This window comes from Eubalaena glacialis, chromosome 3 (assembly GCF_028564815.1).
Source record: "Eubalaena glacialis isolate mEubGla1 chromosome 3, mEubGla1.1.hap2.+ XY, whole genome shotgun sequence".
Lineage (NCBI taxonomy): Eukaryota > Metazoa > Chordata > Mammalia > Artiodactyla > Balaenidae > Eubalaena > Eubalaena glacialis.
Genome location: NC_083718.1, coordinates 186,683,600 through 186,695,357, shown reverse-complemented (window position 1 = coordinate 186,695,357; position 11,758 = coordinate 186,683,600). Strand labels below are relative to the sequence as shown.

Sequence of the window (11,758 nt, the reverse complement as noted above, 5' to 3'; positions counted from 1 at the left end):
CAGCGTCCAGTGAGTCCCATATTGGGGTATTCACGCCCTCATGTGTGGTCCTCTCCCACACTGAGTAGGGCTTATGGATAGGGCATGACTGAAATGATGGTGTGTTATGTGTGGCTAGGCATACAAGACATCGCAGTGTCCACCTGGCTCTCTCTCTGATCACTCGCTTTGGGGGAAGCCAGCCGCCATGTGTGAGGACACTCAGTGTCCCTGTGGAGAGGTCCACATGGGGAGGAACTGAGGCCTCCTAACATCTGTCAGCGTAATCCGCTAGTCATGTGACCGAGTCACCTTGGAAGCTGACCCTCCAGCCCTAGCGACAGCTTTACTGCAACTTCATGAATGACTCTAAACCGAACCAACCAGCTAAGTCACTCCCAAATTCCTGACCCACAGAAAAGACACGTTTCTTGTTATTGTTTCAATCTGCTACATTTTGGGCTAATTTTAAACACAGGAATAGATGATAACAATGGAAAACAGCAAATCTCAAAATGTTGAAGGAAGATAATTTCTAACATATTTCTATACTCAACCAAATTCTGTACCCATCAATTAAGCATGAAGATGGAATCAAGAGTTTCATGCATGTCAGGTTATTTAAAACTTTCATCCCTTGTCCCCTTTCTCAGAAGGCTCCTCTAGGATATGCTTCACCAAAACGAGGGAGTAAACCAAGAAACAGGAAGATATGGGGTCCAAGAGACAAGAGTCCCGACAGAGAATCCCATTTGGGGTAGTCAGGAGGCTTGGAACAGATTCTTCAGGAAGATGAAAATGATAGGACACTGGTAGAGTCCAAAGATCCTCCAAAAAATTTTTTTTTCCAGTAATTATTAAAGTGTTATATACATTATGGTACAACTCATAATAAAGAAATGCATGGTATGTATATTAGTTTCTTATTACTGAACATTCCATTAAATATAATCATGAATTATAATTATAATGAGGCTAGGTAAAATACTTAGACTCTCAGAATAAAAAAAAAAAACAAAAACTGATTAGCATATTGACCAGAACCTCAGGAAGTGTTTTAAATCCAAACATCTTAAGAGCTTTAGCGATTTGGTAAAAGTTTGGGGCTAAATTAGTGATAAATTTATTGAAAATTAAGCGAATGAAAAAACCCTCCAGGAAAAACAAGAAGCTGTGCCAGAGATAAAAAGTTATCGTTTTCTCTGAGTCTCAGCTGAGAACAGCATTTGCGTAAGTTGTAATGGTGCAAACACTGATTGCGGAGCCAACCAAGATTATCGTTTAATGCCTGAGAGTGTGGTGGGGCAGGGAAGCAAAGAGCTAAATCCTCACGTTCCCCAGTGGAAAATCAACAATTATGACAAATCGAGTAGTAATGCAAGCACATTGTTTAGAGGCATGACCAAAATGATCAGCCCAAAGAGGTAAACGTGGCTGCCTCCAGGGAGAAAAGCAGGTACAGCAGGGCTGCTATTTTTCTCCTAACAACCCGCTTGGGAACTACTTGTATCCTTAAACCGGGGGCGGGGCAGGGGGGAAGCAGGGCTGGTTTTTTTTTTTAATTTAATTAATTTTGTTATACAGCAGGTTCTTATTAGTTATCCATTTCATACATATTAGTGTATATATGTCAATCCCAATCTCCCAACTCATCCCCCCCCCAGCCACTTTCCCTCCTTGGTGTACATACGTTTGTTCTCTACATCTGTGGGCAGGGCTGATTTTAATACCTGAATTTCAGAACTCTAGATAGGACTGATTTTATTCTCCGTGCCACAGACTGGGCCTGCTCACGGCCCTCTTCCGGATTTCTGGAACTTTGGAGGACTCAGGTCACATCCCCACCGAACGCCTGCTTTTGCTTCTGCTTCTGTGGATCAGTCTGTGTCCAAATCACATCCGCCCAGCTGTGGGGTTCAGTGCTTGTCCTCAACGCCCACCCTTTCCAGGTGGGGACATGCACGCAGACTTCACTAAAAGTTGGGGAAGTGGAGGGACTGACATGCAGACACCTTCTAGTCGAGGTCAGGCATTCTTGCAGCTACTTCTGCAACCTGGGCCCTCTCTTCTTCCTCCGCCCTGAGAAGAAATCCTGATTTCCACCAGCTCAGTGAGAACGACGTGACACGTGCTCCTTAATGAAGCCTTGTAACAGGTGAGGACCATTGCTCTCATTTTACAGACAGGGTGACCGAGTCACGAGTTGTGAGTAGCTCAAGTCACAGAGTTAGTGTGACCCAGGTCCAGTACCCCCAGCGCTGGAACCACCCCCCTTCCCTGCCCACCTTCGTTCCATGGGTCATCCTCATGATGGACCTTCCTGGAGCTTGGTCAGTAAGATGAGCCATGGGGAGGAGGGCCACTGAGATTGGAGGTCCAGGCAGCTGCCCCTGCTAGGAGCCCCAGGGCGCTCCGGCTGAGCTGCAGAGGCCCACAGAGCAGAGTGGCTCCTGGGAGGCCAGCTGCCTGGTAAGGCCTCGGGCATGTCACCTCATCTTGTGTGGAGTTAACAGTATCTTCCTTCCTGCCTTCCTTGTCAAGGTTAAAGGAATTAAAGCAGGTGACAGGACAGTGCTCCACAGCTGGCCATCGCCAGTCCTCCTTTGCCTGGTACTTTCTTGCAGCCCAGCCAAGTCCTGACTCCGCCGGGCCTCCGCGGGAGGGGGAAGACCGGGGGGTGGAACGGGGAGGTAAGCTTGGGATCAGACTTGCTGACCAGGGATGAACCCCCAAAGATGCTCAGTCTAGGGGCTTTGTGAGGGTGGAGCATGGGAAGCCCAGAGAGGGTGGGTGACTGGCCTGAGGCCACTCGAGGAGTTGGTGGCACAGCTGGACCCCCGTTCCCACCCCTATTACGACTTCAGTCTTAGCCCCTGCCGAGTGGGGACTCCAAGGTGGGTGCCCAGGGTAGGAGTGGGGTTGGGAGTATCCTTGAACCACCACCAGGGTTCCCACACCCACGCTGGCCCCCAACCCGCCGGCCCCAGTCTCCCAGGTTAACACATTCCCTGACCACGTCCCTGCCGAGGGCAGGTGTGGGGCGGGGGAGGTGACGTCGGCTTTTGCAAGGAGCAGAGGCCAATCCCCCGAGTTAGGAGGGGGCTGGAGGCCCCCTCCCCCAGCCTGCATCCTGTTGTGGTGGCTCCTGTCCCACTACCAGACCCTCAGTCCCAGCAGTCAGCAGGGCCGAGGTGCCTGCCGGTTCAGCACCTTGGAGAGGGGACAGTCACGTGCCCACAGAGTCCTTGTGTAGCCGCCCATACCTGCTTTCTCAACCTCTCAACACTTGGGGAAAGCTTCTAGGAACTTACCAGAGGGCAGGCTCATGAGGGGGGCAGGCAGGATCTGAACCCAGGTCTGTAATCTGAGCCGAGTCAAGGCACCTGACGTGCAGGCCCAAGGAACTGGACCCCAACCATGCCTCTGGGGTCTGGCCTCTGGGGTCACGTCCACACCCACCCCAGGATGGGACCTGGCCCAAAGTCTTCTGAGGACCCTGCCGGGCAGCCCCAAGAGAAAGCAAAGCCCTTGATTTTGACAACCCCCAGCCTGGGCCCCATGGGCCTATCACCACCAGCCTTGTGTGGGGCTTCGTGAAGGAATGGCTAAAGCTTCTTAGGACAGACTTGGGTCCAGTTTGATGACCGCTGCATCCCTGGGCACCACGGGGCTCAAGGGGCCAGTCCACGGTGACACAAGGAGGCAGGCCTGCCTACTCCCACAGCAGACAACTGAAGGCCAGAGAGCGGGGCCAGCTCAGGGTCCAGCACACAGGGGAAGCCGTTAATGGCTGCTGCAGCCCCTGCCTGGGCCCATTTGAAGTCCAGGGACACACAATTCAGCATTTTGTTATAAATACACGTGTTTGGTGAGTGAGGGGCGACAGAAGGCGGGTGGTTGCCGTACACAGCTGGTATAGGCTCGGAGGCTGAGCTCCACACACAGGAAGACAGACAGTCCGCCCAGCAGGGCCGGCCGGGCAGCGTTCTGGGGCCTGTGACACTCGGTTGGTGGGCGAGCCAGCGGGGGTCTTGTCCAGGCCTGGCGGGGCCCAGGCGCCCCGGAGGCTCCCCGGCCGAGGTCCTGGGCAGCGTGGGCAGCGGCACGTGGGCTCAGCGCACATCATTCAGAGCCTGGTGGGACACGATGCCTAGTCAGGAGGGTGCTGGATTGTGAGGGGACCAAAGGGGCCCTTCAGGGAGCCCTGGGTCTCCCTGCCCCGCAGGTAGCTCACCTTCCGGGCAAACTCGGGCAGGACGAAGGCTGCCTGGTGCACGTCGGAGTTGTAGTATTTCAGCTGCATCTCTTCCACCTGCTTCTGCGTCAGCTGTTGCACGGGCTCCCGGAAGTTGGTGCTCTGGGGACGAGGGGGGGGGTCTCAGGGGAGCGCTTTCCGTGCCCACCTGCCCTGCTCCCGCCCCCAGGACAGCCCACAGCTCACTGGGTTTTTGCTGCACAGCATGAAGCCGATCTGGCCACTGGGGTAGGTGGGGATGGTGCAGTAGGCGTAGTCCACCACGGGGAAGAGCGACTTGCAGAAGTGCCGCATCTCCTTGATGAGGTCCAGGTGCAGCCACTGGCACTCGCCTGGGGGCCGGTCTGGCAGCATAAGCACCCGGCAGGCAGTGCTCTCTGCCCCCCGCCCCGCCGTGCTCCCACCTCAGCCAGCCCCTTCCCGCGGGGTGGCCCGCTCACCCTGGCAGCAGAGGATGCCGTCCTCTTTGAGGGCGGTCTTCATGAGCTGGTAGTAGGACTCCTTGAACAGACTCTCAGCAGGGCCTGAGGGGAGTAGGGGATAAGGGACCAGGAACGCTCCGGCTGAGACTGCCTGAGCCTGGCTCTGGAGGCGGCAAGGGCCGCTGTCACCTGACCACACAGACCCTCACAGCTGCCCAGGGGCAAAGCTGAGAACGGAAGCCAGGTCTGTGGAGTTCAGAAACCAACTACGAAGAGGGTGCTTTTGAGAGGGGCAGGGATCCAGTACCCCAGTATGAGGGGGCTCCACATTTTACTCCCATTCCTGGGGGGATGCTCACAGGCACTGCATCGGGGAATCTCCACCCTGAGCCTTGGTTTAAGGCTAGATACCCCGCACACCCTGATGCTGGCCTGTCAAGAGCAGAGAGGAGGCTGAAGAGGAAACTGGGGCCTCAGTGGCCCAAGCCCAGAGCCCCACTCTCTTCCAGGTCCTCAACCAACTTGTGAACTTCGTGCAGTAGCCCAATCCCCCTATTCTGCTGAGCCATGTTTGAGTGGGGAGGTGACAACTTAGAAGGGAAAAGAACTGCACTAATTCTGGGGGCCCCCTGTGTCCTCTACTCCGCAACTCAGACTTGGGACACAGAGGGGGAGGCTGGCCTTCCCTCTGGTGGCTGCCAGAGGCCCCAGGCCATCCGTTGCTTACCCATGGGGTCTGAGGAGTCAGTGATGATGACGTCGAAGGCGTCCTGGTTCTGTTTCATGAACTCAAAACCGTCACCCACGTGTAGGGTCAGCTTTGAGCTAGAGTAGCCAATGGCCATGCCCGGCAGGAACTTCTTAGAGACTTGAATGACATCCTGGGGAGGAGACAGGAGGGAACAGGTTGGGCCACGGGGGTTGGGGGCCCTGGAGCCAGACAGAGTTGAGTGGGATCCCCTCTCAGAGCCCGGTCACCTTGGACAAGCCACTCCCTTTGTGGAACCCCAGTCTCCACATCTGTAAAACAGAGAGCAGTCTGGTGCCTCCCCATAACTTCTCAGAGGGCTAGCTCCCGCCTGCAGCTCGGCCCACACCTCCACCACCCCTGCTCCCTCTCCCCAGACCCAACCACCACAGCTGAGTGGCTTTCTTGCTATTTCAGAGGATTAGAATTCCAGCCTCCACCGGGAGAGCCTTTCCCTGTCTCCATGTGGCCAGCTGCTTCTCATTCAGACCTCAGCATCAACCCACACCCTGGGGACCTTCCTCACCACTATGCCTTATCTCACACTCCTTTATCAGATAACCCTTTGATATCGCCTCCTAACTAGAATGTCAGCTCCAAGGAGGCAGGGACTGAACCCGGAAGCACGCTGCTGTAAAGGGCAGGTGCACAGGTGGTTGGAGTCCCCTGGGACTTCTATGCAGCATCAGCTCTTAGTCTTACTAAGAACTAGCATCAGTGGCACACCTACTCTGTGCCAGGTGCTTTACTATCTGGTTTTCCTACTGAATCCTCCAACGTGTTCTTGAGACCAAGAAACAAGGCCTAGAAAGGTTAAGCCACTTGCCCAAGGGTAAACAGCCAATTCAGGGAGAACTGGGACTTGAATCCAAACCCCGCCCGGCTCTGCGCACTCACCTCGTCAATCTCGCACTGGACCACCGACTCCACGGAGGAATGCTTGACCACCTCCCGCAGGACACCCCCATCCCCGCCCCCGATGATCAGCACCTGCCAGGGGAAGAGTCAGCCAGGAGCGGGGCCCTGGGCACCAGCCCCACCAAACAGGCTCCAGCAGGACTCAGTGGCTGGCCTCCCTGCCCCCTAAACTGCGCTGAGCAGACAGAACCACCTGGAACAATCTCTCCGCTCCCCTGTTCCACAAGCCTCATTACTTCACTTCCTACTCTTAGAAAAGCTCTCCTGCCCTAGGAACCTGGCACGATGTGTCCCCCTTTCCTGGAAACTCCCTCCAGGGCTGCTCCTTCTCAAGCTCCAGGCCTCAGCCAGGCTGTCAGCCCCCAATCCTTGCAAAATGGGTGGCTCCCCCCATTAGCCCCCAGCACTGTTCTGTGGGACCTATCACTAGCCTCAGGGCTGGATGTGGGTGGGATGGGAGTACCTTGCGTGGGTTGGGGTGGCTGTAAAGAGGCAGGTTGGCGATCATCTCCTGGTAGGAGAACTCGTCCCTCTCTGTGCACTGGATGACACCGTCCAACACCAGCACGTTACCGTAGCTCTTACTGCGGGTGGGAGTGACAGTCAGGAATCTGGGTTCCCCGGAAAAGGGGCAACGTGCCCCGACTCGCCCTGGGTGAGAAGAATCTCCCCCAACCTGCAGAGGGGCTCCAGGGGTGAGTCCTAAGGGGTGACACGTGGCGAGGTTCGGCGGGCAGGCCCGCTAGGTGGAGGCTGGACTCGGGGTCCCGGCTCTGACGTGTCCGGGACTGACACGTGGAGCTCGGCGCGTCGGGTCGGCGCAGACTCCGGCTCCCTCCCCGCCGAAGAGGACCGCCCGCAACGCCGGCCCCCCAGCCCAGCGAGACGGGATGCAGGGTGGGGAGGGGACGGAGGGAAGAGACGGGCCTAGTTACGAGAACTTCTGACAGTTTTGCAGGGACAGGAGCGGGCAGAGACGGCCGGGTGCGTCCGGAGGTAAAGGGCGCAAGACCGGGGTCCGGCAGGAAGAGGGGCGGGCTGGGCCGAGACCGGGGCAGGAGTCCCGGCGGGCTGCGTGGGGTTGGGCAGCTGGCAGCCGGCGGTCTGGGCTGAGAGCCGTCGCCGGGGCTCCGGGGCGCGGGGCCGGGCGGGCGGGGATACCTGCGAAAGACGAGGATATCCTGGTACCGCGAGCGTCGATGGTGTAGCAGCTGCTCCACCTGCAGAGACAGGGCCTGGCCGGGCCACAGGCTGCACGTCTCGCGGAACCAGCCCTCGCGGATGGCAGCGGGGCCGGAGGCGGAGGGGCCGTCAAGGCCGGGCTCCATGGCGGCAGGCGGGCGGGCGGCGCGGGGCGCGGGCCCGGGACTGCAGGCCGCGCGGAGCCGCAGCACAACGGGACCAACTCCTCCCCGCCGCCCGCGCCGCAACCTAACCCTGCCGGCGGGGCGGGGCCTGTTGCCAGGGGCGGGCCCCAAGCCCTCCAGTGGCGGCGCGAGCGCTAGGCGGCCCGGCGGTCCCGCCCCGCCGGCGCTCCGAGTGCGCTCATTGGCTGCCTCGCTGGAGCGCGGCGCCCGGTGGCTGCGGCCGGCTGTCAGTCGGCTGCAGCAGGGTAGTGCGGCCTGCTTCCCGGGGCCACGTGGGGCCGGGGTTGGGGAGGCACTGACGGGCGCGGAGAGGGAGCGAGGGGTACCCGACTGCAGAGGGGAAACCTGAGCTGACATCTCGGGCTCGGCGCGGAGTGTCCGAGCGCCGGGACGTGCGGACCGCCGGCTTGAACCCTCGGGCTGGAGACTCCGGAGCGGGCGGCTACATTGTCCGGCGAAGAGTTACGTTGTTGGCGCTGGAGCGACAGAGTAGAATGTATCTCTCACCGCGTCCCCGAATTTGACTCCCTGTTGGACTTCAACAGTGTGTGTGGTTTGTCGGGGGCACAACGAGGGTTTTATTTACTTGAGAAGGACCATCACAGCCCCACGACTTAAGCTCGATTTAGCCATTTCCCCTTAGATTCTCTGATCCATGAGCGTATGGCTGCTGAATGAGAAAGCGTTCTTAACGAGTTTCTAAATTTACCAGCAGTGTCCCGAAAGAGGCCAACACATGCATATTCAGCACCAAAAAAGACTGGCCCACAGTTTTTTGTTTTTTGGGTTTTTTTTTTGCCAGACTAGGCCTCGCTCCTTGAAGGGTGGGTGGGTGGGGAATGTGCTTTCTGTTTTTATGAAAATGTCAAGGAACTTCTCTGAATCACATTAAGCATGCTAATTACCAAATATTAAATGCTAATTGCTCTACATGCCTCGTTCTTCTCATGCCGGGGAAGGGAGATGAAATTGGTATAAGCTACTGGTGACATTATGACAGGGATGTTTTTTGAGTGATGTTTTGCAACCTCTGCTTGGAGGTGGGAAGCCTGTGTCCTTAACCCCAGGTGAAAAACACACTGGTGTTTATCAGTTAGTGCAAGCCTCAAGCCTTACAGCAATGAGCCTTGGTTGGGTTAAACTCCTTTTAAAGGGGAAGTGAGCCAAGGCAGTAAAAGAATTGCTAGGAGGTGGCTCCCACGGAACTGTTACCCGACCCAGGGTCAGGATCACACAGCAGATGAGATCATCAACCAATACGTCAGCTGCTACAGGCTTGATTGGGTTCAGCCGTGTACTTGGCTCATGGTGTTGACATCACAGCCTGCACATCAAGACGTCTATGCCTCTGAGCTGTGACAGCCTGCTCACTTCTGTGTACCCTGAGCCAGACTGTAAGCTCCATGAGACTAGGGATGGTGCCTGTAGCTGGCAGCACTGAGTAACAGGCTGAGTGGACGTGGGAGGCCAGGATGTGGGTCCAGGCACCCAGTGGAGTCAGCTGCCTTGGCTTTCTTCCAGGCACTGCACAGCTGAGTCCAGATGGGGGCCCTGGCATTCCTGGGGCACTGCGCGGGGGCGGGGGTGGGGCAGTGGAAGATCAAGTCTATCCCATCCCTCCCCCAAGTTGAACAAGGCTGCTCCAGCATGTGCATCCTGAAGTGAGGACAATAAATGACACCCTTGGCCCTCCCGTAGAGGAGGTAAAGCTGTGGTCTTGGCTTCAAGCGCCAACAGCAAACAGGACCTCTAGGCTGTTATGTATAGCAGTAGCTCAGACCTTCCAAGTTCAAAGAAAACGGCCCTGAATACATTTCAAGCAAAAAATTCCCCAGATGTACAGGACATTGAGCCCAGAAATGTCACCCAACTTCAGATCACAAGGAGGAAGAACTGTGGTTTTGCCATCAGTAGCCATCGTTATACAGCCCAGTTAAATCTACAACTGATAGGGAAAATCAGGATGGAAAAAATCAAGGTATCATATGAAACGTTTCTCCAAATTCAGACCAGTATGCATTTACAATTCAGTTGTAAAGCCTTACTCTCCAGTGGGTCAACTGTCCCAACCTCCTAAAGGGTAGATAGTTTATAAGAGGACAAGAGGTGGGTGAACAGCCACTGTCCAAGGCAATGGGGCTGCCACAGAGCAGGAATGTGTTTCTGTCATTGATTAGCACTTGGAGTCATTTTTTTTAAGCACTGTGTTCAGCCAGCTGTGGTTATGAGTGGGAATTTGGCCAGTATGTGGTGTTAACTTGGTTGAAAATGCTTATGGCAAGCTTCCTAAGGACCACAAACAGCAGTGTACCTCCTGGAGCAAAGAGCCCTTCTACTCATAAATTCTCTACCTCCAACCCCACCCGGCCCTGCCAGATCATCTTGCCAGAGCACAGGTCCCGTCACAGCCTCCAAGGTTCAGAATCACTGAGGGTTCAGAATCACCGAGCAGTTCCCGACTGACTGACATGTGCCCCTCCATACACTGGCACATCCTCCCTGGTCCTTGGGGATCCGAGCAATCTCCCCATGACTTGATGCTTCAGGGAAATGGAACTCCAGCTGTTCTCCAAACCCCCAAGGCTCTTGGCTCTATCCCATGGCTCAGTGGTCCTGGACTTTGGGGTTCCATGGGCCAAATTTCAAAAACACATTTGGGCACTGACATCGGTTGCCAAGTTTTTCTTTTGCAAGACAAGACACTTAAAAAAGACCTCTACTCCTATGGTCTATGGTCTCCATCTTATTAAAAAACAAAACCAGAGACAAAACGAGCAAGGATAACTTCCATATACAGGACAAGGAATAATTTTACCTCTGTGATAAACTTAATACATTGTCTCCGTTATTCATTTCACCTCTGACCAGTGGAAAGCCCACTAAACGCGAACTGGGGCCCACTGCCTTGCTTATAGCACGTGGTCCTCAAACTTAAGCATGCATAAAAGAACCATCTGGAGAGTTCAGACCGGGTGTCCAGGCCCAACCCTCCATCCTGATAGGGCTGTTCTGGGGTGGAGCCTGGAGATCTGCTTTTCTAACCAGCTTCCAGCCGGTCTCTATCAGAGGCCCACTCTTTGAGTAGCACTGGCTACAAGGTTCTCTGCACTTCTTCCCTTAGTCTTCCAAGTGCGACCCAGATGCACCTTTCAGGAAGCCTCCTCAGGCTGTCCTCAGTAGAATACAATTTCTTGCTTAAAAACATTCCCATCTATCTTTTTTTGGCCGTGACACATGGATTGTGGGATCTGTTCTCCAATCAGGGATTGAACCCAGGCCATGGCAGTGAAAGCCCAGAATCCTAACCACTGGGCCACCGGGGAACACCCCCCCATCTATTTTTCATAGCTGAGACTCTGCCATTTTTTGGCAGACAGCTCACTGTGTATCAATGTCCATTCTTTCCAAATTCTGACTATACAATGATAGTACCCAGGATTTTCAGCTGGGCACTGAAACAATGACTTTCCTAGTATCCTTTGCTGTGGTCATGTGGCTAAGTTCTGGCCAATGGGAAGTGGAGGTTGGCTGCTGATCTCCCCTCCTCCCAGCTAAACAGAATGAGGAAGTAGTGGGTGGCACTGGGGCAGTTACCAGGTCCATGAGGTGGCAGCCCTGTGTTTGACTTGAGGACGGTAGAGCAACAAGACAGCAGCCAGAGTCTGAGGACCACCAGTCACCACACCAGCTCTGGGCTGACTGTATTTACAGAAGAGACAGAAGAAAAACATCTTTCTGGGCAAGCCACCGATCGTTTGGCTTTTCTGTGAGCTTCAACCGTTCCAGCCCTACCTTGTACAGACCCTGGCTGTCCTGGGGGCACTGCTCTGTGGCACAGCCATGTCTGGCCTGGCAGCCCTGTAGGGCTCACACGCAGTCAGCCCTCTCAGTAACTCGTGGGAAAAACTTCCAAGAAAATAGGTTCCTTGCTTAAATATTTGTAAAATATTTTTTTACAAACCGTTATTTGTAAAAACCCCCCAAATAACGGTATCATTCTGTGCTTTCTTTATTTGATAGCCCATCTCAGGATTAAAATCAAATGGAATTCTGAAGAAATAATCAGAGA

At 55.1% G+C, this 11,758-nt stretch overlaps 1 protein-coding gene across 2 annotated transcripts; it reads right to left on the bottom strand.

Annotated features, from left to right (window-relative positions):
- Window positions 1-3,823: 3,823 nt before the first annotated feature.
- On the bottom strand, window positions 3,824-7,745 carry SRM (spermidine synthase). 2 transcript variants are annotated; one of them, XM_061184975.1, is made up of 8 exons: window positions 7,484-7,744; window positions 6,786-6,906; window positions 6,302-6,394; window positions 5,384-5,537; window positions 4,675-4,758; window positions 4,421-4,566; window positions 4,214-4,336; window positions 3,824-4,112 (listed from the first exon to the last, which is right to left on the bottom strand). In XM_061184975.1, the coding sequence occupies exons 1-8, from the start codon at window positions 7,648-7,650 to the stop codon at window positions 4,092-4,094; spliced, it is 909 nt and encodes a 302-aa protein (XP_061040958.1). In that variant the 5' UTR covers window positions 7,651-7,744; the 3' UTR covers window positions 3,824-4,091. The 2 variants fall into 2 exon arrangements, with proteins under 2 accessions (XP_061040958.1, XP_061040959.1); XM_061184976.1 differs by lacking the exon at window positions 6,302-6,394 and having other exon boundaries at window positions 7,484-7,745.
- Window positions 7,746-11,758: the final 4,013 nt, after the last annotated feature.